This window comes from Grammomys surdaster, unplaced genomic scaffold (assembly GCF_004785775.1).
Source record: "Grammomys surdaster isolate TR1022 unplaced genomic scaffold, NIH_TR_1.0 125940, whole genome shotgun sequence".
Lineage (NCBI taxonomy): Eukaryota > Metazoa > Chordata > Mammalia > Rodentia > Muridae > Grammomys > Grammomys surdaster.
Window position 1 is genome coordinate 544,796 of NW_021620762.1, and position 25,417 is coordinate 570,212.

At 52.1% G+C, this 25,417-nt stretch overlaps 2 protein-coding genes across 2 annotated transcripts in view; both read left to right on the forward strand.

Moving 5' to 3' along the window:
• Timp2 (TIMP metallopeptidase inhibitor 2) overlaps nucleotides 1-25,417 on the forward strand; it is a 48,371-nt gene that overhangs the window by 4,908 nt on the left and 18,046 nt on the right. The gene's annotated exons all lie outside the window — the stretch shown is intronic.
• On the forward strand, nucleotides 4,952-17,989 carry Cep295nl (CEP295 N-terminal like). The gene is made up of 2 exons (XM_028752800.1): nucleotides 4,952-5,040; nucleotides 16,310-17,989. Exon 2 carries the CDS (start codon nucleotides 16,312-16,314, stop codon nucleotides 17,932-17,934), a length of 1,623 nt encoding a protein of 540 aa, XP_028608633.1. The 5' UTR covers nucleotides 4,952-5,040; nucleotides 16,310-16,311; the 3' UTR covers nucleotides 17,935-17,989.

Sequence of the window (25,417 nt, forward strand, 5' to 3'; positions counted from 1 at the left end):
GGGGAGAAGAAAGGAGAGAGAGCGCTATAGGTGGTGCCCGGTGGCTGAGGAAAAGGGCTCAGGTGCTGGTGTAGATTGGGGGTCAGGCATCATCTCTCTGGCTGGTCACATGGTGCATTCCATCCCACAGTGGACCCACAGCAATCCCCTGATGACACTCAGGCTGTAGATTGGTGTAGATAGGTACTCAGGAATCAAGGACACCGGGAGCCTTGAGACCATTGGGATTTTTAAGGTGGTCCAGGCAATCCTGTAGCTATTCTACAGTGTGGCAACAGCAGAGGTCAGAGATGGTGTGCTGATACGACCTTTAATGGCTCCTTAGTTGATGAGAGTACTCCACCAGGGTCTTGGTTTGGTTGCTGAGTCTGTATAAGATAATGATACAATGTTTAATGGTTGCTGGGTCTGCATAGGATGATACAAATTTAATGGCTACATAGTTGTTGAGAGTGCTCGGCTGGAGTCTTGGTTTGGTTGCTGGATCCGCATAAGAACAGCGGACTAGAGCCTGTGAGCCTCCCCTGTGGCAGAGGGGAATCCAGCCAATGAGATATAGAAGATGTGGGGAAGAGAGGTGATCACAGGAAAAGGAAAAAAGGTAGACTTCAGACCAAGCTAGACCAAGACTTAGCATGTGAGGAGAGTCTGTGGTACAGAGCCAGCACCTGCAGCCCTAAACCTCTTGGAACCCACTCAGCTGAATGCCCCTCCACCCCAAGTCTAAGATGGCTGGAATCCATACAGCCTGTGGTCCCAGCCTGCTGGTCTCTGCCATTGTTCCCATGTGCAGGAATGGAGAGGGGTAGCCTGGGGACTCCCACACAGTGAGCTGCTCCCTGATGGGGCGTGACAGATGAGCATGTTAAAGCTTTGGAGTCCCTGACAAGGCAGACTGGGAGAGAACTCTGCCATGTGAATTGAGGGGTAGCTTTTATAAAGAGGGGTTCTGCATATATTTCGGGGAAGGAACTCCTTCTCCGTCAGCTGTAGCTGCTTTTCTGCTTAAGTATTGATCAGAGCCGCGTGATACTCCTGGATATGGAGGGCTTGGTGTGACTGTGTGGCTTAGACACCTGGGGGCTTGATGTGGCTATGCAGCTTAGCTGTCTGTGGGCCCAATGTGGCCCCGACTTAGACACCTGCTTCTCTTGTGGTTTAGTCTTCTAAGCGTGTACAATTGAATAGTTGCATTTGGATTGCTGACTGTACACAAGCTCTGTGACAGGTGCTCCGGGGAATTTTAAAAGAATGAGTCATCCCCAGCGCCTATCTTGAGGGACATGAAGGATGGGATGTAGCTCCTGGGTGATCTTGTAGATGGCCCAACAGGGCTCTGTTGGATGGAGAGATTAAAATAGAGCCCTGGGCGATCCTGTGGGGTGGAGTTTGTCAGGTCAGATAACCCTGGAGGTCAAGGCACCTGGAAACAGGGACAGAAAGGCCTGGGATGACTAAAGGAGCAAGAAGCCAATGTGGTTGAGGCTTAGCTGGGGAGAGCTTCAGGGCCTGGGGTACTTTGAGGGAGGAATTCAGAGGCAGGAGCCCTATAGAGACAATCTAGTGACCATGGGGCAGTGCCAACACCTGAACTAGGGCTAACTAAGGACAATGGGGCCTTACAGCTAAACACCCCCACACTAGAGTAGGCAGACAGGTGTGCCCTAGCCTGGCCATCTAGTTAGGCGGGACAGGGCTTTGTGAATTCTGTTGGGCTGTGGGCCTGGGTGAGGAAGTGCCCAGTCAGCTCTTTAGCAGACTGTGGAAAATGTAGGGGGAAGGGGGCTGTGGAGAGAACAGGAAATGGGGGTGGAGCCAGTAAGGGCGGGGCGCCTGCATTTACAGGGAAGTGTGGCCAGAGGCTGGCTCTGCCCAGAGTGATGGCCATCACAGTGACCTTGAGTCCCCGCCTCCAGTCCCATCTGTGAAATGGAGACAGTAACTCACTCATGTCCCTCTTAGACTGTGGATGGAGGAGGAAGGACAGAGGCCAACGGCTCAGGAGCAGAACCTACTGGCGGTGGCAGCCAGGCCATCAGCTTCTTCTGTGCCCGACACTGAGCAGAACTTGCCTCTCAGTCCTCATTAACCCCCGGCCAACAGTATTGAGGGCTGTGGTGCAAGTATCATATAGGAGGGGAGCAAAGGAGAAAGAGACTTGATGTGTTCTACCTCCATGGGGGGCCAGGTGACAGCCAGGGTCCTGGGAGGTACCAGCAGCAATTATGGCAGCTGCCCTGAAGCAGCAGGTGCTGGTGGAGCCACACCCTCACTTCCTGCCGCTCATCAACTTCATTTTCTTTCGCTCTTCCGTTTTGCATATAATAAAGTCTAAGGCCCCAGGGCTGGCAAAAGGGCTCTGTGCCACACAAACCCGGCAACCTGAGTTCAAGCCCTGAAGATCCAGATGACAGCAGAAGAAGTAAACTGACTGCAAAGTTGACCTCTGACCTCCATGTGTGTACCACACGCAGTCACACACACACAGTAATAATAAAGATTTCTTAAAAAACAGCAAAAACAGCCGGGCAGTGGTGGCACATGCCTTTAATCCCAGCACTTGGGAAGCAGAGGCAGGTGGACTTCTGAGTTCGAGGCCAGCCTGGTCTACAGAGTGAGTTCCAGGACAGCCAGGGATACACAGAGAAACCCTGTCTCGAAAAACAAAACAAAACAGCAAAAACATCCTGTCGTCAGAGAGGTGAGGGTGAACTCCGTTCTTACCGTAAAACAGTAAACCGTTGTTTGCTGTCGGCCAGATTCACGTTGCTGATCCAGAAACAGGTCCAGAGCAGGTCAGTTCCGCAAACCCAGGTGCAGCCTGGATAGTGAGCATGGTCGCTCTCAATTCTTGCCCGGTACATGGTTTTGACATGCACACACTCAAGCATATCCAGTAGACACCCAGGTCAAGAAGCCCAAAGTACTGCCACCTGGCCTGGGCCAGCAGGTTATTCTTTAGTGATAGGATTCTAATGGGGAGAGCAGATGAGAAGCTAAACACAGCAAGCTGGTGTCTGGAGGTCTTGCACAAGCTATGCCTTTTGCCAAGCAAATCTGAATTATGAAGCACAGCCTCTTAGAATGGGACAGCATCATTGGAAAGCTATCTTGCAACAAGACACAGTTAATCAAACTCTGTTGCACAAGGGGAGCACAGAACGTTAGAGACGAGTACAAGGCGGCCTTGGAACTGATAAGTCCAGTCTCAGGGTGGGAAGAATTGGGTTCTTAGGATCCGAAGCGCAACTTTTCCAAGGCCCTGGCCACAGGCTCTTGCTTGCTCTGCCAGGCATAATCCTGGTTTTAGACTGGGAACTATGTTCCTTCTCCATACAGCAGGACCTCATGGAAAGCCTTGAATCAACCCAGCCCTCAACAGCCACCACCATGAGGGTGGGACCCCATCAGATACGTGGGCAGTTGGTTTCTATCCTGGTTTTCAGAGGCAGCCACTGTCGTGGTAAATTTGCCGAGTCTCCTGGCTTTTGTTCTTAAATGTGTGTGTGCACATACAAGCACTACATTCAGATGTGTGTGTGCCTGCATGTACATGCACTACATTCAGAAGACAACCTTCATGAGGTGTGTCCCTTCTCCTTCCGCCATGGGTCGGGTTCTGGGCATTGCCTCGGGACTATTGTATCTTATCTCTGACAAGAGCTCTGATTCTCAGGATATTATTCATTATTGAGGCACGACTCATGCACCGAACAGATCACCCCATAAGATGCGTGGTCCATGGGAGCTGGAGATGGCTCAGGAGCTAAGGGCACATACCTCAGTCTTATTCACAGCACTCAAGTCAGGCGACTCACACCTGTCTGTAACTCTAGCTCCAGGGGATCGTATGTCCTCCCCTGGTCTCTGCAGGCATTGCACTCACAGACGCATAGATGTGCACAGACATACACATCGTGTTTAAAGCGTGTGACTCAGTGTTTTATAGTGGACCACAAGACCCTTCCAAGACGACCTGTCTAGTTCACAGCACCCAGAGCATGAGTTACCTCATCTGAGGCTTTCAGGGCAGCCTCAGGTTGTGCCTTTTCCCAGAGGAACCGGTCCCTTCCTGTGTATGCCAGGCACGCTGCACCAGGACATGTGTGCCATCTCATTGTGTGACTTCGCCCCACAGAAGGCAGCTGACATCCCGATATTTTCCTGGCCTCTTTCCATGGTTAGCAAATTTACTCTCATTGCTGGACAGATGGCCTGTTGTAAATAAAGTTTTATTGGGATTGGGTATCGTCTGTTGACTATATTATACTGCAACATTGGGGGTTGAATGAATATGGCAGAGACTATTTAGACCCTCAAGGCGTGACCCTTCAACAGTCCATCCCTTGTAGAAAAGTCTTCCCTGTCCTTGGCCTCGGTGCACAGTTGTAGGCTTCTGCTTTGTGGTTGGTATGGTAGCTTTCATCTGGTTACCTGCTCTGTAATTTTTAGAAGCAAGCAGGGTCACTTGAGAAAGGATTCCCGTGGAACCGTTCTCCAAGCTGACCCTGAAGCTACAGTCAGTCCCCTCCAAACTGCTCTGGGCTCCTCGGGGAGAGCGAGCTGCTTCCTGGCCAGAGCGTGGTTCTTTGTGCAGATTTCCCCGTGAGTATAGAGCCTCAGAGATCTTGTGAGTGTGTCTTCGAGGTCAGCATGTGGTTTGGACATTTTATCCCTTTCCAACCTGTGGTCTCGGGAGTCTCTGGCTCTCCTGGCACCCTGTCGGAGTTCAAACACTTTCTGGAGACATCGCAGAGCTTGCCGTGGCAGCCCCAGCCTTTGCCAGACACCTCTGCTTAGGACAGAGACCTGGTTAGGACACTGGCCAGCTGGCTTTTAGCCGAGGAAGGGGGAGAGCTGTCTGGAGAGGAGCCTGCGCTTCAGAGCCTCGGGGGCAGATCGAGACCCTACTCTGTGCCTTTCTAGCTGTTTCCTCTTCTCTAGCAACAGACCTGTGTAACAGACTCTGTAGTGTAGTAGAGAAGCTGTCAATGAGTGAAGTTCTCATCACAAGATAAGATGTCCTGAAGAGCTGCACAGGTGACAGTCTCACTATCTCCTTATAGAAGTCTAGGCTCCTGGAAAATCTGTGACATATGCCCAGGAGCTACAGGGACAAAAGCCCAGGGTTGCCAGAAGAGAATATCTCCCCCTGTTCCATTATACTGTGGTGCCATGGATGGAAAGGGGGTACCCTTTCCTCCAAGGATATATCAACCCAGATCGGCTTCTCTCTACTCCTCCCTCAGGAGACAGATCAGGAAGGTGGGAAGGTCTGTGACTCACCCAAGGTCACTAGTACAGTGGTAGCGTCTGGGGTCCCTGGAGACTCAAACAGGAGCAGGCTTCCTGGCTTTGGAGGGTGCTTTTTCCTTGGGGCAGGAGGCTGGGCGTCCCTGTGGAGGCTTGGTGACAAAGATGTTGTATGTGTGTCAACGTACGCCTTCTGTAGTCTCCCAGGGGCATACAGGCAGAAGCAATCAGGATTGTAAAAATAAGCCTGTATCCAGGAATTTTTTTTTTTCCTGAAAGAATTGGTAACAGACACCAGTAAGCATTTGGTCACACGTTTATTCAGTCTTGCTTTACTTTCCGGGGGGGTGGGGTGGGATGGGGTGGGGCGGAGGCTAGAAGCAGCTGTAGACAGTGCCTGGGGTCATAAGTGAATACTGTCAAGTGCCTGCAGGTATGAGGTCATTTGTTCACTCCTGTGGTGCTGGGATGAACTCAGGACCTCCTACACCTTAGCATTCCGACACTGAACAGCCATCACCCAGCCTGGCTTGGATGTTTCAATTTAAAATGTAAAAATGAGGGCACATGAGGGAATCAGACTCCTGTTTGCAAGTGCATTCTCTTTTTTTCATTTTTCCTAAAATGGACTTGAATTCTGTATGTAATTTTTAAGTTTGTACTTCCTAGGATTGTCTAATAACCAGCCTAGTCCCCTCTAGATTTGACTGGTCTCGGCCAGTGAGGCCTGTGTTGACTAGCACAGTGGATGTTTGGGTGGTTTGTTTGTTTTGCTTTGTTGTTTGAGACAGGGTCTTGTGTAGCCCAGGCTGGCCTTGATTGCATGTACCAGCATGTGCACCTCCTGTGGCAATGTAGATGGTTTTTATATGTGTGCGTGTTTGCATGGGCGCACATACATGTGTGTGCCGATGTGCATATGTATAGAAGCCAGCAATTAATCTATAGTATCATGGCCTAGGAGTCCTACATCTTGTTTTTTGAGACAGTGTCTTTCACTGGGCTGAACTTTAAGGAATAGGCTAGTCTGCCTGGCCATCGAGTCTCCTGGGGATCCCCAGTCTCTCTCTACCCAGTGCTGGGATTACAAGAGCTCTCCACTATTCCTAGCTACCCCACCCCTCTCTTTCTCCCTCCCTTCTCCGTGACCTCCATAGGATTTACTTTTTTTTTTTTTGAGACAGGGTTTCTCTGTGTAGCCCTGGCTGTCCTGGAACTCACTCTGTAGACCAGGCTGACCTCAAACTCAGAAATCCGCCTGCCTCTGCCTCCCAAGTGCTGGGATTAAAGGCTTGCGCCACCACTGCCCAGCCAGGATTCACTTCTTGTCGGAACCTCCTCAGCACAGGGATTACAAGTACACGCCTCCAACCCACCCCCAACCCACCCTCAATCCACCCGTTTGATGCTGGAGCTCAAACTTAGGTCGATCCTCACGCCAACCCAGCAAACTCTTTCTCATACTGAACCAGCATCTCCCCAGCTTGCAGGTTGGATTACAGAGCTTGGGACTCTAGGAACAACCAGGGAGGTGTCAGGAGAGTCGAGTGGGACAGGGACAGGTGTGGCGACATCACCTTCATTCCAGAACAGACCTAGAGAGAACAGTAATAAAACAGAGCAGTTAACCTACTGGGGCAGGCTGAAAGAGCTACCTGTCTAAAGTGCCAGCATATTCTAGAAACCTCTCTCCAGGAACATTTCTCTTGCTGAAAGGTTGATGTAAAACCAGGAAGAAGGAGAAAGAGACAGATCAATCCCAGGGCTCTGTTTGTGAGTTCTCCAGAGAAACACAGTCAACAGAGAGAGGGCCCAGGGTTTGGAGTGGGAATGGGCTCCCACAGGCTGAAAGAGTGGTGTGATTTCATCTGTGAGCGAGAGTGGATAGTGTCTAGAGTGGAAAGGACGGGGACCAAGAACCCTGATGGCTGCAGACAACAGATGTATGTCCACACCCGAGCAGAGAAAAGATATTTACATCTTCCATGTTCTCAAGCTTGGACACCACAGCCCAAGAAGTAGGATTCAAAGGTAATCCCGTGCAGACACAGCTCCAAATTAACCAGCTTGTTGGGTGTCTCTTAGATCATTAACTAGCTGGGTATTCCTCGGTTCAGTCAGGTTGACATAAGAAAATAAGCCATCACAAGAGCATGAGAAAAGAGACCAGAAAGACGAAGGTGGCTTTGGTGGAGAAAGTTCCTCCTGTGGGAATAACTCATATGCTGGCCCAAGTCAGTGGGCAGTGGCCTTTCCCAGGGCTCATTCTATCCAGCCAAAGCCTTTGGTTCCAGGCTCAGCTCTCCTCATCCTGCGTTCTCCACAGCTCAGCCTGCCCTGCCCTTCACTTCTCCTCGATAGGAGAAACTTTAAGCTCTGAGTCTTTACAAAGCCACCTTCTCCAAACTAAGCTCTCAGTGGTCTTATTTTCAGAGGATGCTCCAGCACTACAAACAAAGTCAAGGACCTGGCTTTGAGGTCTAAGTAGGTTTATGAGTGATAGAGGAGCCAGAGCTAGGATTCTTCCTTCTGCCTCAATCAGATTCTCAGAGCTGTTGGAAGTAGTCTATACCCTCGGCCAAGTTCAGCCAGCTGCCGTCTCTACAGGAGAAGGGATGAGAAGCACCTCCTGTCCTTGAGACAATTAAGTATGTCCTCTCAATGTTCTGACAGCTGGGGCGGGAGAGCACTGCCTGAGGAGGCCATGATGCTGCCAGGGTGAGGGGAGGGAGGACTGTCCTCCAGGCCACAGCTGTGAACTAAGGGTGTCTATATATCCCTGGCCTCTGCTCATCAACACCTCTTCAAACAGGCAATCTTCAAAGAGCTCACGATCCCTGCCACTTGAGACAAATCTCTGATTGCCTTTCTCACCTGGAAGCTTGTCCTCTGGCTGGCCTGTCTCTGTCTCTGACCTCACCCCTGAGGTGATGTCACAGCACCACAGCTCTGCTGTTCCCATGGCAACAGCCTCCCATGGTTAACCAGCCAGGGCAGACACAGGGCCTGCTGGCAGAGGTGGGGAGTGGTGATTCCACCTAACCTGGGTCAGTGACCCCTGAAACCCCACGTGGACCACCTTAGGACAAGATTGCGGTGTCTGCCCCTTCTCCTCTGGGAGGGGGGTTCTTTTTGTGCCCGGCTGTTGAGGGAGAACGTGTGACCAGGCCACGTGACCTGATGCAGATTTAAAAGTCCGTCTTACCAGCAAGAATAGGTGCTGACAGTGGGGGCTGGGGGTGGGAAGATGAGGTGCTTTCTGAGGAGTGGGAGGTGTCACGACAGTAAGAAAGGCAGCTGGGTGCCCCTGAGCTGGCTAGGGACTTGAAAAGCAGGTGGTGAACACCACCCCTATATTTAGTAAGGCACCAGCTGGATCAGCCACAAGTCCCCTCTTGGTTGGTGGATGCCTGGACCCTGAGGTCAGAGGTCATTTCTTCGGAGATCTGAGCTTGTTCCTTACCCCCTCAACTGGCTGCCCTGCTGTCTTAGCCTGGTAGAGCCCACCCTGTCCTGATAGAGCATGGGGAGATGATCAAATGTCAGTGTGTAGCCCCCACCCCCAGGAACTGGGTAAAAACTGGCTTGGCCAGGACATATTCTTTCCCACCCCTTCCCCAGGATAGATTCTCCAAAGCCCAGCCCAGCACCTTTAGGAACCATCCCTCTCTGGAACTTAGCCGAGGGAGGAGGGGCCAGAAACGGTTTGTGAGGCAGCGTACTGTGTGTCGTAACAGTATAGAGAAATAGGGTTAAAAACATTTCTGATGTTTATTTCGCCTGGGCTTGGCTTGGATGCCTCCAGTGATGGGCGTCTCACTGCCTACCCAATGATTTCAAGACAGCTCCATAGAAGGTGCTTCCTTTCACCCGGCCAACCCTTGCCTCCCTGTAATGTGTCCTCACTGGCCTGGCTCAGTCATCTGGAGAGACACACAGTAAGTACCACCCTCTCCCCACATAACTGGTCAAGCATCTGGGTGGCCCTCACAGCGATCGGAGAGGCTGATGTCACCCACTTCACAGATGAGGGACGGAGCTAGCATTGTTCACCACCTTTCTCAGGGCACACAGTATACTACCTGAACTCCTCCCAGGTCCCCCAGCCCTACAGAGGTCTCTGGCTTTTGTCATTATCCTTCTGAGATCCTTGCTGGCATCCCTCCTCCTTCCCTGACCTCTTCTCTCCTTTCTGGGAACCATCTGGGAAGAAACTCTTTGCATGTCTGGTTCTCCCTTGCTCTTCTAACATGTAGTCTGGCTGTGGTTATTCAACCTCCTGTACATTTCTCTATCCAGTATATTCCTAGCCATTTCAACACTTAAACTGTGCTTCCCCTGACCCACCCCTGAAAGGGTTTCTCTGTGTAGCCCTAGCTGTCCTGGAACTCATTCTGTAGACCAGGCTGTCCTCGAACTCAGAACTCTCACTGTCTCTGCCTCCCGAGTGCTGGGACTAAAGGTGTGTGCTCTCATGCTTTCGCTTTGTTTGTTAGGTTTTGTGACACCAGAGGCCCGCGTCAGATGTCTTCCATCATTTGCTTTCTACTCTTATTTATTGAGCCACGATCTCTCATTGAACCTGGGGCTCACCAACTTGGATATGCTGCCAGTGAGCACCAGAGATCCCCAGTCTCTGCCTCCCCTGCCGAGCCCAGGTATTTTCCATGGGAGATCTGCACTCGGGTCATCTTGCTTACACAGGAAGAGCTTTGCTGACTGAGCCACCTCCTCAGTCCCTCTTTGTGCCTCGAAAATGATTATCTTGTGACCTTGTCACAGACACTTCTCATCTCTTTGACATCACAGACCCCAGTCTGCCCGTCAGCTTCCCAGACCTTAATGTTGTCTTTACCTTCAATGTTGCCTGAGCTCCCCTTCAAGCCAGGGGCTGTTCTTGGTGACAGAGGCCATCTCATCTGCTGCTGACACATCCTGGCTGTGGAGACAGGGTGCAGTAGCCACATCACCGAAATGCCCCTCTTTCTGTCTGAGCCCAGGATGTATGGGCTGTCCCGCAGAGGGTTAGCTCCTTCTCTGACTGCAGATAGAAATCACTCTGGTGCTTTGGGTGGCCGTGGGGCACCCAGCCACAAACAGTGCTTGGGTCTCCCAAGCCCCCACGCTCTGACTGATGGAATCGGTGAGATCTGGGTGCATTCCTGTTGCGTTCTGTCCTGTCATATTTGACCAGGGGATACAAGCTGTTGAAAACAACCTTGATCTGGGCCTGATGGCACAAGGCCTGTAATCCTAGCACTGAAGAGACTGAGGGAGGAAGATCACAGGTCATAGGCTAGCCTATAGTGAGACCCAATATCAGCAAAAACCACGCAAGAGAGGAGCAAGCTGGGAACTTTCAGGTGATTTTCTGTCTGTCTTGTGGGTCACCAGTGCCCTATGGGTGTTGTGGTTTAGGATGAGCAAGCTTAGAGTCAAAAGCTTTGGGTCCCTGACACCGGCCAGGCCCACTGACTTGTTCACTTTTCTGTCAGATTCGATTGCTGGATGTTGGTTCTTGTAGTGCCATACCACAGCAGTTTAGAGGGACAGGTTGCTATCAGAGAAAGGGGACAGTTCTAGCCAGCATGGCGGGGGGCGGGGGGATGCAGGCAGCTACAGAAAGTTGACTTACTAAGCCCACATTAGATTTTGGGTCACTTACTTTAAGAAAACCCTGCCCTGAATATCTTAAGAGCCCTTGATGATTCCCTATGTCATCCCAAAGAACTAAAGAAAGCCCAGAGTAGCGCTTGTGTAATGGGTGAACTGTGTATGCTATGCGCCAGCCACTCTCAGGAGAGACAGCAGTGTCAGGCTGCACGCATGAGACTGCAAGACTGAGCTGGGTAGAAATACTCCCTCTAGCTGATGTCACTCATCTCTAAGTATCTCTGGATGTTTCAAAAACAAATGCTGGCATCTGAGTCCTGAGTGTGCAGGCCCCTATTGTGGGGTGTCCCAGGGAGGGGAGTTGGGGGAGCCTGCAGATAGATGGAGGATGGAGGAAGTACATCCATCTCATGAAGATCCTCAATAGCATTTAAGCTGCTGGGCAGCAATGGGCACTGGCATGAAGCTGGCGTCACAGAGTGACCTGACCCTGCTGCTGCCCCCACCGGCTGGGGTGCGATCTCACTAGGGCGGAACCCTGGAACTGGCTAGAGGTTCAGGGGTGTGGTGCTGTTGCCTGTGGGTGGTATTTGGACAAGAGGGGGCCACTGTAGGTCGGCTCAGTGTACTGTAGTTGGGGGAGGGTGCAGGCACAGAGGTGGGTGAGTGGAAGACCAGGGGGCTTGTAAGGAACCCTCGGGGATCAGCTGCTGCTGCGGACGGGAGGGAGAGCTAACTGTGCAGGTGGACTCAGAGGCACTGATGTGTCCTGGGTAAATACTCAGGGAGCGCACAAGCTCACCTCAGGCCTCAGGAGTAACCAGAGGACAAACACAGCCTGATCAAAGCTGAAGTGTGTCTCAAAGTAGCTTCCAACTCTGACTCCCTCTCTACAGATTAGGAGCCTGGATCAGCATCTGCCTGCTGAGATTTGAGACCTTGATGTGTGCTATGTAGGGGCTGGATGGCTTTAGGCAGGCTGCTAAACCTCTCTGAGTCTCTGGCTACCCCATGATGCATGTGCAGAGAGACTAGGGGATGTGTGTGAAGCCTGGGAGTGACAGAAAGTCACCCTGCTCTATGGCCAGCCTGGCTTTGTGGTTACAGATGCTGAGTCCACCCAGTCAGCTCCACGTGGCCCTGTCTTCACAAGTATCCCCCGACTTGGCTAAGCATCTAAAAAAGAACACATGCTCCCAAGTCCCTGTGGCCCCCCCTAGAGGTAGTGATACTTGATATTGTTCTCCTGTGTCTGGGGAAGGTGGTAGCATCTGCTGTATTTGTTATTTGGTGAATGATCAGGTCTCATCAATAGTCAACTACAATGGCGGGTTCATCCCTGTGGCCACTGTGTACCTGGTGGTAGGAGGGTGTGGCGGCACATGGTTACAACAAAACCAGCAAGTAGAGGGCCTGATTGCCGCTATTTAGCTGTGTGACTGTCCTTGCGGATGTGCAGAAAGCAGACCCTGGGCATCTACGTGGTGTGGGTACTAGGATGACTCTCCTGCACTAGAGAGACAGAACTTACACAGGTCAGCTCCAGGACCCCGCGTGCTTTTGGGACCCAGCCTGGCTGGTGTGAACCCATTCTCTGGCTCCTCATGTGGTTTCTGATTGTATTACTTTGGTTCCTGATTTCTCTGGGGCAAGGCACTGGATGTTTCCTCTACCCAAATGCTCAAAGGCAGTGGGATCAGCTTTGAGGTGGGGGTGGGGGGGCTCAGGGTCTTCAATGCAGCCTGGTGCTGACTCCCTTTGGCTCAAGTGTGTGTGTTACTGGTGGCTATGGATGGCATTTGGGACTTGCTGATGAGGACACCAGGTGGGTAGGTGCTTCTCCTTAGCAATCTCAGGCTCAGCAAGGATCCTCCCTGAGTGCCAAGTGGAACCCTGTCCTCTGGTCACGAGAAAGGCGAGGGAAGGGAACAGGAAAGAGAGAAAAGGCAATTGTCAATGGAGACATGAATTTCTGAAGTACAGAATTAGCTATCATTCTCCAACTGTATCCCAAAGGTTTCTCCATGAGGATAAGGGTCACTGACTGAGATGGGGCCTCTTCATGACAGGTCTCAGTGATTGTCACCTGCTAGAAAGGATGGGAGCCACTGGCTCCGGGCTCAGAAATAGACTTTACACCTTAGGTGGGACTGGTGCCATCAGAGACAAAGTCACAGCAACCCAAACCCTCCCCACCCGTGGCAACACCGATGTGGCTATTCCCTGTGTGGGTAGAGCTCAGGGTTTCAGTGTGAGACATATGCTCACACCCAGCTGCTCTGGGATCTGAATCACTGGGTCTCTCTGAGCTTCCATTTCTCCTGGCTACAGACTTAGATGTGGTAATTCCAGGCCACTCAGTCTACGGCCTACTGTTAGAGAAACTGCCAGACTGTTGACGAAGTGCCTTGCCCCATTTAAAACGCCCACCACAGGATGCAGGTTCCAGTTTCCCTAGTTCCTCCTGATTGTAGAGGGCGTGAGACAGTCACACTGCAGCTTCAGTCTGCCTTTCTCTGGTGACTGTGGCTTTTCCTGTGCTATCTCTTAGCCATGCATCTGTCTTCTTGGTGAAGTCTCTGTCTGTATCTTTGTATCTTTTTCTTTAAAAAAAAATTTATTTTTAATTATGTTGTGGTAGGAGTGGGGTTGGGTTGAGGGTAGGGGTGAAGTGGGGTGGTGGGGATGGGATTGAAGGGTAAGAAGGTGGAGTGAGGCACAGGGGATGGGTGCCGGGGCACGATGGTGGTATGTGCACATGAGTGTGGTGCCCAGGAAGCCCAGAGGTGTCATCTCCCTTGGAACTAGAGTTACAGACTATTGTGAGCCCCCACCCCTCACATGCGTGCTGGGAATTGAACCCAGGTCCTCTGGAAGAGCAGTGCTAAGCCATCTTGCCAGTTCTAAGTGTATCTTTTAGAACCCATCTTTTACATTATTTTTTGTGTGCATTTGAACAGGTGCCTGCGTGTGCCCCAGCACACGTGTAAGGGCGAAAGAGCAGCTTCCAGCTGTTGATTCTCCTTCACGGGATCCTGGGGCTTGAACTCAGAATAACAAGCTCCTGTAGCAAGGTCTTTTACCTGCTGAGCCATCCTGCTGGCCTCCAGTTTTATGTTTTAGCCAGGTGTACTGTTAGGTTGTCTTCTTATGGAGCACTTCAAATATTATGGACTGGAGCCTCTTCCTGGATCTGGTCTGAAACCCTTGGCATTTGCAGAAGGCACACAGGCTCAGCTTCTGATGCCAGTCACCTGTCAATCTCTACTCTAACTGCTTGGTTTTTCCTGTTACATCTAAGAAATCTTTGCCTAAGCCAGGGCCATGAATGTGTATGTATATGTATGTATATATTCGTGTGTGTGTGTGTGTGTATACTTGTTTTCTTCTACGTGTTTATAATTTTAGACCTGACATTAGATCTATATAGATTTCACTATGAGTTGATTTTTGTGTGCGATGTGAGGTAAGGTCTGGGTTCCTCTTCTTTGAGTGTAGGCACTCTCCTGTCTCAAAACCATCTGTTTAAACAAATGCAAGGGAAAAAAAGACGATTCTTTTCTACACTTTGAAAGAAAATCTGAGTCCCTGAGTTGAGGGCCTCATCTTCTAGTTTTTTTCTTTTGGCTGCCATGGTGGTCGGCAGGCTGGTGGGTGTAATATCGGCTGTTGTTTTTAAGAACATGCTTCTAATTGCCTGGTCTGGAGCGGGGAGCTATCACAAGGACATTCATGTTCATGTCAGTGTAGTGTGACTGGCCTTGGCTGGTCAAAGGCCCTGTGGTCTACCTAGTCAGAGAGGGTCTCTTGACCTTTTCTAGGGTGTGTTCTGGCTCCAGTGTCCCCTGGCTGCCTGCTTCAGCGCCCCCATCTGTGAACCTCAGGTGGTAATAGGGCTTTATGTCTCAGGGCTGCTAGACAAAAGTGATCTGTGCTGTGTGTGGCAGTGCATGCTTATAGGCTCAGCTGCTGTGTGTGTGGCAGTGTGTGCCTATAGATAGGCTCAGCTGCTGTGTGTAACCATGTGTGCCTATAAACTCAGCACTTCGGGGGTTGAGACAGAAAGATTACAAGTTCCGAGCCAACCCTGGTTATATAGGGAGATCTCCATCTCTAAAAGGAAAACCTGTATGGCGGCTGGCTAGTGCAGAGAGGAGCCTGAATGTTACCTTATCGGTAATGGACATGCAGTGCTGCTTTCTGATGGCTATGATTGACACTGGCTTAAGTGGTCAACCTGCTCCTGTAGGGACTGAAAGAAAGGGCAGTTCGGGGCTCTTCATGTGACCAATATGATCATGTGACGCTGTCCCTTTGAGAAGCACAGCTTCTCTAGGAAGGTCTGGCAAAGCATGGGCCCTTCTGGTGCCACAGGGACACACAGAAGTCCCCCGATGACCTCATAGTGCCAAGCCGAGCATAATGTGCATGTCTCCTCCTCTGTCTGGTTTGTAATAGATCCATGGAGTAAGCATGTGCTCCCCCCATGCCTGCATATGCACCCTGTTCTCATAAACACGCACACAAGATACGTGTGTGTGTGTGTGTGTGTGTGTGTGTGAGTGAGTGTGCATCTCTCTCTTTCTGGTTTTTATTCGATCTAAGTAGCAAGCATCTGTATACACACGTACTCCTTCATGCACACCCCTGCTCTTGTGCAGACAGGTGTGTAACACAGGTGTAGGAGCACACGTCCATACACACAGGCCACTCCCCCATACATGCACAGCCTGCTAGCAGCTCTCTGACTCTCCGTCTCATCTCTGTAACTGTGAGCAGCTCTCACCACAAGCCAGGCTACATTGTTGCTCTTCGCATCTTTCCCTTCCGGGTTTGTTCTCAGCTGCTCCTCTCTGCCACCTCCTCCAACACCTGAGTCCTAATCTTGCCTTCCAGGATGGAGGGTTCTCAGTCTCTACCCTGCTATTGTCCTTTGCCCTGGTTCCACCTTGTGCATTTCAGGGTGTTTAGTGACATCCCTGGATTGTCCCCAGCTGCAGATGAGTAGCATCTCTTCCACTCAGTTGTGATGACAAAAATCATCCCCAGACATTACCAGATGCCCTCTGAAGCCATACTCTGTGAAACACGCAGATCCCCCACACACAGACCCCACACGCAGACCCCATACGCATACCTACAATATCCAAGGTGTTCAGAACAGAAACTGAGAGTCAGGCAGTGGGTGCCAGTGGGCAGAGGCTGGGGAGTGATCTGGTCATCATGTTTTTGAGTGTATTCTGTACTGAGAGTCCCATGTACACTTGTCTCCAGGGCCTTGCACACTTTCCTCCAGCTGTCCGGAGTGGCCTGTGCCCTCCTGGCCTTGTAGGTTTGCTGTGACTCTCTTGACGATTCTGCGGGTGCCCCAGGCACCCGCACCTGCAAACTCTGCCTCTGGCTACGCCGTCTTTGCTTACGAGTGTGTCTGCAAAACTCACAGAAATGCAGAAAGACCCGGAGCGAGCAGCCCAGCTGAGCCCCTCTTCCGAAGATGAAGCCTTAGTTTTGAGGAAGAAGCCTTCACTGATGCAAGCCCAAGAGGAGGACGGTGTCACTCTGAAGCAGTGGAAAGCAAGGCAACTGCAGCGCCTGGCTGAGGAGTTGAAGGCCGAGTGGCAGGAGACCCGGCTGCAGCAGGTCAGACAAGCAGAACGCCTCTACTTAGCCCAGCTGCTGGACAAGGCAGCCGAGCGGGCCGGGGGAAACGACCCCAGCGTGGATGAACAGAACCAGAGAGGAACAGCAAAACACACAAGGGCTAGAGAGAGAAACCGAGCGGCCTTCAGAGAGGAGAAGGGTCGCAGAGAGGAGCACCCCAGACAGCACCCCAAGTCCCGGAAAAAGGCACCATGCTCAGAGAGACGTAGTTCTGCCAAAGCCCGGGGCCCAACCTCCGGTGAGAAGGGTAAAGGGAGACGGGTGTCTTCAAGTAAGAGCCATGGTGGCTACCAGGGCCCTCGGGTGACCAGGAGGGTAGACGTGGTGAAGCTTAACCCATTCTTTGATAGTACACATGAGTGCATGGAGGAAGTCCAGAAGGAATTCCTCCGGGAGGGGAGGCGGCCCTCGGCAAAGGGGACTCGACTTGGTCACAACCTCAGGGACCAGAGTCTGCAGGGCAAAACAACAGCTCTAGAGCAGCCCTCACCCCTCAGCCTCACCTTCAAACAAGGGGCTGCAGCCCAGGGACCCCCAAACAAGTACAGCAACAAGAATCAGTGGCACAAAGAGATTGAATCTACCTTCGAAGAGTTGTTTAACACCAACAGGAAGCTGAAGAGACATCTGAATTTGCACCTCGAACAGAGGCTCAAGACAGACCAGAATCCAGAGGAGCAGCAGAGCTACTCAGAGAATCGGAGTGAGAACTTTGGCACCCTGAGAGAGGAGAGCACGGAGGAGCTAGAAACCGCCGAGGAGTCTGGGAGCCCAACGGAGACAGAGACCCCTGAGATGTGGTCCAAAGCCAATCTGAAACAGATACTGAGTGACACTGAGTACCCCAGGTACCAACAGATGGCAAAGTACCCATTAAAGAGTGAAAACCTAGTGCCTGTCAAGGCAGGAACATCTAGAGAACAGGACGACTTGTTCTCACTAAGTCCAGAGTCAGGACAGGAGCCATCCAAGTCACCTGTGGTGGAGGATGAAAGTCTCAAGCCTTACCTGCAGAAACAGGCAGACTCTGTAGCAAGCTGGATGGCTTTGAGACAAAAGCAGAAGGCAGAGTTGGAGCAGAGAAGGCAGAAGACACTTTTGGAGCTGACAGAACACCCCAACATGAGCTTGGAGATCCATTACAAGGCCGAGCTGGAGGAAGAACGCAGGGAACGTAGACGGATGCGCTTGGCTCTCCTCAAATCTTATTCCACTGGGATCCAGGCCCCGGCCCCGGCCCTGGCCCCTGACCGAAACATTTCCCTGGACAACGGCCTTCTGGATGAGGACAAACAGAACCAGATGATTCGTGACCTTCAGCAGCAGATCTTAGAGCAAAACAAGTTACACCAGGAGTTTTTGGAAAAAGCCAGGAAACGCTTGCAAGAGTTTCAAAAATCATTTTAAAAGCAGACCCACCCATGATAAATACATCCCTGATGGCTGCTTTGCCTGCACCATGGCTGTGTCTCACGTCTCGTTTCCCATCCCAGCAAACACTTTCCTGTAGAAGCAGGATCCTCGTGGGGTCCAGAGAGTGAGTCTAGCCGGTGTTCTACAGACAGTCTGTTTTGATGGGCTGTGGGGACTCATGGAAACCCCAGGTAAAATAGGTTCTTCAGATGGTTTAGCCAAATACTGGGCTTTCTGGGGGCATTCGGGGTTAGTCGGGCACAGTTTCAAAAGATACATCATTGGTTTCTTGGCCTCTGGCTGAGACAATGTCAGAACCATTAGCTAAAATCTCTCTCCTTTAGGAGACAGGGCAGTGGGGGGGTGGGGGTGGGGGAAAGGAGGACAGAAACAACAGTGTTTAACAATATATGCACTCTTAGAACCTTTATGGGTAGGGGACCAGCAAGCCCAGCCCAGCTGGGTGACCCATCTGGGGCCAGTGCTGATTGCGGGGTGCTGGTGGTGTCAGAGGGGGAGACCTGGACGTTTAGGTTCCTTTTCCTTAGCTTTTCAGACTCTGAACTAGCAGCTACCTGGCTGTGGGGAGCACATGCTGGGTAGATGGGGACCAACGGATTTTCTCTGCAGAGCCCAGAGGGTGACTACCCTCCTTTTGCCAGCCAGCTCTAGCCACTGCTCAGCTCGACTTTTGCAGCCCCGCAGAAGCTCTGGAAGGCCTGGGCTGCAGCTTAGAGGAGTGTAGACTGCTCCGTAAACTGCATGAGGATGCGTGAGGCCCTAGGTTCAGTCCCCAACACAACCACGGCAGTTGGAGTTAGCGGGTGGGGTGGGCGTGGCCATAAGTGGGCAGGGCCAAGTACAGTGGGACCTGACTGGCTTAGGAGGTGGCTGCTGGCTATGGCTCCTCCCTAAGGAGGAGCCTTCTCTCGTTCTTCCTCTCCCCCTCCCATCTTCCTCTCACTGACTTCTAGATAGCTTGATCATGGTGCATTAGTAATAACAGTCTATAAACGGCCATATTTATCTCTTATACGTGTTTTGTAGACCGTCTAATGGATGACTAAGTATGCCAGCCATATCCATGACCTAGGGGAGGTTCTCTGACATGTGTCGGTTTTATCTTAACCACCCCCCCACCCCACCCCACACCCCCCAAACCCCAGCTTCCTCGGGCATGCACCTGCTGAGCCCTTCAGCACATATACATGGACTGAACATGGTGGGTCGTGGGTGGTTTTCCTTGGGGTTGAAGTTCCTCTTCCCTGCCGTGGTCTCCACCTCGCTCCTGACTCCCAGCCATGAATGTAGAACCTTCCGGGCGTTCACTTCGGCATGATAACTCCCTCCGTGGGGGCTTTCGGAGCCCGCCTCCCAGGACCCCAGCTGTGTTTGTGCCTCTTTCTGAGAAGAGCGCTATGTAGCCAGCGCCTTTGGATCAGGAGGCCTGGTGCTGAGAAGTGCTTTCAGAGTCTAACCCCAGCTTTGGCACCGGCTCTTGTTTAAAAACGCTTTTGGAAGCTGCCAACGAAAGCGTGCAGCTGGGGCGTAGGTGGGAGGGCTCCCTTTACCGCCCCTCGGTTTCCCGCTTGCACCATTTCTGCTGAAAGAGCTTCCCCTGCTTCCCTGATAGTTTTCCTTTACACTGAGTGCCAAACCCTATCCCTGACCCTATCCCCAAACCTGTCCCAGCAGGTAAGCAGTGAGCAGCCTATGAGCGCCGTACAGCTTGTGCATAGCAGAAGACAAGCAATGAGCAGCCCTTGTGACCAGTGTTGCCCAGGGGTTAGGCCTGCAGCCTGATGTGACATCTTGGGCCTGGTGTGTGTGCAGTTCTGAGCAGCTTGAGCTCCAGGCCCCCTGCCACCATGCTGCCTGGACCCTGATAGCATCCCACAGGGGATGGAAATTTGCTTTTGCTTCTCAGTCATCAGACTTCGTTCCTGCTGGACAGGGCACCCTGCAGCACCACCCCCATCCAGAGAAGTCGAGTGGGTGTTGTGGCATCCCTCCCTCGGCCTAAAGCTGCGGTCACAACTGGACCTCACGTTGCGTAACTGAGCCTCCCGACTTAGCTGGAAGCCGCAGCCCAGTGAGCAGACCCATCTTCCGGGAGCACGTTGTTTTTGTTTCCATTTGCAAAGATGGTATTTGCGGCCCAGGTTCTGAGTAAGGAATAGCTCCTCCTCGGATACACTGAGCTAAAAGTAGGTGTGGGGATGGGCACTGAGACATGATGAGGGATGAGTCACCTCTGCCTGGAGAGTAACACCTACACTGTCCCTTGGCAGTGAGCATGAGAAGAAACCCTGCCCTCTCCCACCTGCCTTAAAATGGGGATGGGCTAGCCTTGGCTCAGGCTGTAAATCCAACCCCTAGCATCTCCTCCCAGCTGAAACAATGACTTCCAGCGATTCCCTAAGGAGATGGCATGGCTGCCTTCCCATCTTATCCCCAGAGGGTCAGAAGCTGGTGTGGACCCCATTTCACCCTTTTAGTTACAGAGACATCTGAGTGACATCACAAAGTCCTCAGATGTAACCTGGAGCCTCTGCAGTAACCCCTCTCTCCTCCCCCAGCAGCTTCGTGTACCATAGAGTAAAGGCTCTGCCACTAAAGGGGCAGGCAAGGGGTCAATGCACTGACGCCCCCACCTCCCAGGCTTGACAGTCCATCTGCTCCCTCATGCCCAACTTCAGCCATCTCTGTCACCGGCGTCTGCATTCTTGACGAGTATTCGGGAGGAGGACACTTTCGGCTCCTGCTTGACACCACTCAAATCCTGAGGCATTAGTTCACATAGGTGGTGATGCTGACCAGGGTTGGGGCAGTCCATATTCACACTCCAGGGCTAGCCTCCAGTTGACTGAAACAGGGTCCTAAGGGCTAGTGTGCAGCTTCTGGGTTTGTACAGAGCTCTGGTTTCAGGAGAGCCCAGGCATGGAGGCTGCCTTTATCCTCCACCTCCTGAAGCACTCGGGGTTCTTGACCTGCACTTCCTCAGAGCACTGTGTATGCCAGAGCTGCTTCCCGTCTCTTTGTCTCTGTACCACGAGGGGTAGGGGCAGAACCTTTATTCTGGGTACATGCTGTGTTTGTCAGAATCCTTTCCATCAAGCTCCTTCTTCGTGTCTCTGCCTCATGCATTTCCTCCAAAGCACATGTACTCAGAAAAGTCTCTGGGGCTGACCAAGTATTGCCCAAGAGGTTTTCAGGACAACAGCAATGTCACTGTCCACAGGTTGGGGCGTGCCCAGAATGTCCACCAGGTGAGAGATGCAGGTTCCTGCCCTGCCCACTGCCACACTGCTTGCGCCTGTCAGTCATGACCGGGATGATCCATTGAGGTGCTGAAGGGCTTAGTCTTATACAAGGCTAAAGGGGGATGGTCTAGCCTTGGCTCAGGCCAGTGGTGTAGGCTATAAATCCAACCCCTAGGATCAGCCACCCCTTCACACCTAACCACCCGCATGGCTAGCACATACGCACATGCTAACAGCAGCACCCGGACTCCATACCAGTGAGAGGATGGGTTTAGGAGGGGGTATGAGTTTGGGAGTGGAGCAGGGACCCTCTCTGACCTGTACTGTCCCCCCCAACAAGTAGATAATGGCAAGATGTCAGTTCAGACTCCAAGACTGGACAGCGTCCGGCCTCCAACCAATCTTCAGAGAATCCAGCCTGGGAAAGTTGCTGGCCCTGGACCGTCTGGCTGGCTGGACACTTGAGGGCTCTCCTGAATGTCCTTCCATACTGAGAGGCTGGGGCATGGGAGCCTACATTCTGCTGTGTCCCTTCAGACATGGCGTACGGGCTCTGCTCACAGCCCCGTGCCTTAGGTGTCCCGTTCATGGGCTCAAGATTGTCAGTGCTGAGCACTAAAGCTAAGATCCGCTCCTGGGAAGGAGCAAATGAAGAAAGATGACTGCTGTCCGTCTGTCCATCTGTCTGTCCGCAACGATCTGCCTCTGCTGTTGTGTCACTCAGCCCCTTTTCCTCAGTGCTGTGAGAAGACAGACGGCTTACAGGGGTGTCTCCAGGCTTTCTCTGCCCTGCTCTGTATTGCCCGGCTTGCCCAGCTTCGGGATTTACAGGGCTGAGCTTGGCTCCCGTGAGGGCCTTGGCTTCTTGGCGTAGAAATTGCCGAGCAGCAGCCTCCTCCACAAAGCCACACTGTTTTCAGCAAACCCTCCCAGGAGCGGGATGAATTTTTTTCACGTGATTCAGCGGCACGTGAATGGGAAGGGCCGCACTTAAGGCCTTGGCATAAGATCCTGCTGGCCTGTAGCTGGAAAGGAAGGGTTGCAGGGTGTGGGCTTGGTTCCATCAGGCCTAGAAGGATAGAGCCAGGGTCCTAGGTGGCACAAGGCAGCTGGAGCCATGAACGCTTGTAGCTTGCTTCTGCTCACTCATATAGATGTGCCATCGCCCTCCCTGAGAAGAGCCGGAGGAATGGGCAGGAAACGGAGATGGGAAAGCTGGTCTCCATGGAGACGGGCATCTAGCGGACAGCCGCCCTCCTGTGCGTGCGAGCATGCTAGAATCTGAGCGGTGGGCAGGGAGCCTGCTGCTAGGCAGGCCTGGCACGTTCCCAGGCACCAGTTCATGGGTGGTGTGGCCCAGAGCTGAGTGTCCTGCAGTCCCACGGTCAGAGCCTTGGAACCCCATTCCCCTCCTCCCTCGTCCTCAGCCACACCCGTCGGCTCTCCTTGGCCTGAGTAGTTGTAGATGAATAGGTCTTGACCTCATCCTGAGTAGGCTCAGCCCTACCCCAAGGCTGAAGCCCTGTTTGGTTTCACACTCCCCCAAAAAGCCCAGTTGCTGCCTATGAGGGGACAGATGATCAGATTTGGGAGTTTCTGTGGGAGGGGCTGGCTGGTCTCAGCTGCTGATGCAGGGAAGCAGTGTAGAATCCTGCTCACTAGCACAGGGCTGTTTTTAATTACTGAATGACAGTCCCCCTTTTCCTTTTTAGGGAAATGAGAGAAAAAGGATTTGGGGAAAGTCTTTTTTTTTTTCTTCCACCAACCAGAGTGGCTGGGTGTGGAGCAGACGAGGCAGGGTAGAGTTCAGTGGATTATCTGAGCCATCTGCAGAGGTCACTATGAGGTCACGACAGTCACCATGGTCACCAAGGGTGGTCACCACGAGGCCGGAGACAGCAGGTAGAGCTGGAATCCTTGGTACCTGAAGACTTCTGAGCACCAAACCTGCCTTTTGTCCTTTGGGACACCTGGTTGCTCACCTGTACCTCCACACGCTGAGGTGCAGCCTCGAGACCTGGGAGCCAGAGCAGGTCTTAGGGCCCCAGGACAGAGCCCCTCTATTGGCCCTATTCCCCGTCCCCAGTGATTCCTCCAGCCAGTGAAGTCAGTCCATTCTAAGGAACAGGGAGGTCCATCCAAGTGGTCTTCCCCATGACCTCCACAGCCCCACTCAGGTCCCATAGCAGTTCAAGGACAGCATCCTGAACACTGTAACCATCTGATGGCAGCTGTCATAGGACAAAGCCAGGACTGTGTGACTGGTCTTATGTCCCCAGCTGAGGGTGTAGAACTGGGGCACTGCCCAGTTCTTCTCCAGACTGACTTTCAGGGTTCGAGACAAATTAATTCAGATTCAATGGTCAGGCAGCCTGGCTGTCCAGCTACGGGTATTGTGATGCCCTCTCTAAAGGGACAAGAAACTGATCCCAAGGGGCAGCCTCAGAGTCTAGTTATGGATGGAGTTGGCACTTTGCTAGCTGAATGGAGGATGTAAAGGACAAGATCATGACACACTGTTTTCTGGGGAGCTTAATAAAGAGACCCTATAGCCACCCTTACCCACCCACCCACCCAAGAACAGAGTGGAGAAAGCCACCAGGGCCTCACAGGGTTTTGTTTACTCTGGGAGAAAGAGATGTTTCTTTTATAATGCAGCTGAACTGACTGGTAAGAACTCTCCGAAGAAAGGAAGTAGAGCTTAGTAGGACATCTGCAGCTGGGCCTAAAGTTATCACATTTGTATCCATTTGTATCCAATTGTATCCATTTGTATCACATTTGTAGCCATTTGTATGACGGATGAGGGATGTCTTTCCGTGAGGGATCCTGCCAGCCTTAATGCCAGTAGCTTTAAAAACAGTGTGTTGCTGTCTTCTGTTGACTCCAATCCAGTTGTAACATCAGGGAGCCCTGCAAGCCCTGGTGAGGCAGCCATTCGGGCTGGCGGCGTCTTGGGGGCAGAAGCTTGGCAAGGCTGCCATTCCATCTCCTATCTCCAAGAAAGAGGAATCACCCTGAATTAAACTGACAGGTTTTCTATAGGACCTTGCTGGCCCCATGTCACAGCAGAACACTGAAGGTTCGGGTGGCCTTGTTGTGGCCCTCTGGTGAGCCTGAGTAAATCTTTTCAGCCTCAGAAGACAGGTGTTGATAGCTACAGTTCATTTGTGCTCATTGTGGGAAGCCCACACCCAGGGAGGGAGCTGAATAGGAGCTGTCTATAGGACTTAAATCTTCATGCAGCATATGGGATTATCCCAGGAGCAGGTGGGCCTACAACAGAGTAACAGCTCCAACAAGGAAGACTTGCAGGCAGCTCTCCTTCAGGCTATGACCCTTCAATGGACTGTGGGCATGGTGTGTCTTTAGATTCTCAGGGGACTTCCACGGTGATGTTACTGTGGACACTATCAAAATCTAAAGTTGCTGACAAGCTGGATGTGGTGGTGCATGCTTTTAATCCCTGTACTTGGGAGGCAGAAGCAGGTAGATCTCTGTGAGTTCAAGGCTAGCTTAGTTTACATAGAGAATTCCAGGCTAGCCAAAAGCTACATAGTGAGATCATGTATATGTGTGTGTATGTGTATGTGTATGTGTATATGTACACACACACTTATTTGTTGGATTTATGAACGTGTCTTCAGGGCTCAGTGGACCATGTGTTGGTGACCCAGGAGAGAGAGAGGAGCACCTCTGGAAGGAGAATCATAGCTCTTTTGCCACAGTTGGTATCCGTGGAGTATGTTGAATCCTCCAATTGCCTCTAGCCATGGCTCTGTACCTCCAGGGTTTCTAGCAACTTCCCTCCTAGAGAGGATAGTAGCAGGACAGCCCGGCCTCTGTTGCTGTCCCTGGGCAGTTGTGATTGTCAAAATGCAAACGCAGCCCATCATCTTTGGCTCATCACCGGTGACCTCGACTCCACCCACCTAGGTCTTTTCCACCCCCTTCTGTTGGGTACACTGGGATTGTTTTTGCAGGCTCCTCGAGGGGGGGAAGTGACATCATGCAGTATCCTCAGCCAGAGGGATGGGGGTAGGGGCTCTGCGGTTGTGTGTGCTTTGAATTAAGTCAGCCCTTGTACATTCCAGTAGCCAGCATCTGGCAGAGACTCCGTCAGCCAGTGTGACCCTCTCAATGGCAAACCCAGATGTTGGCTTAGCAGAAGGAAAAGAGGAGAAAGCAAATTCTGAGCTGCGGGGGGGGGGGGG

What these genes read in the sequence shown, in the direction of transcription:
- Cep295nl (XM_028752800.1), top strand. Translation starts at nt 16,312, where the DNA reads ATGCAGAAAGACCCGGAGCGAGCAGCCCAGCTGAGCCCCTCTTCCGAA.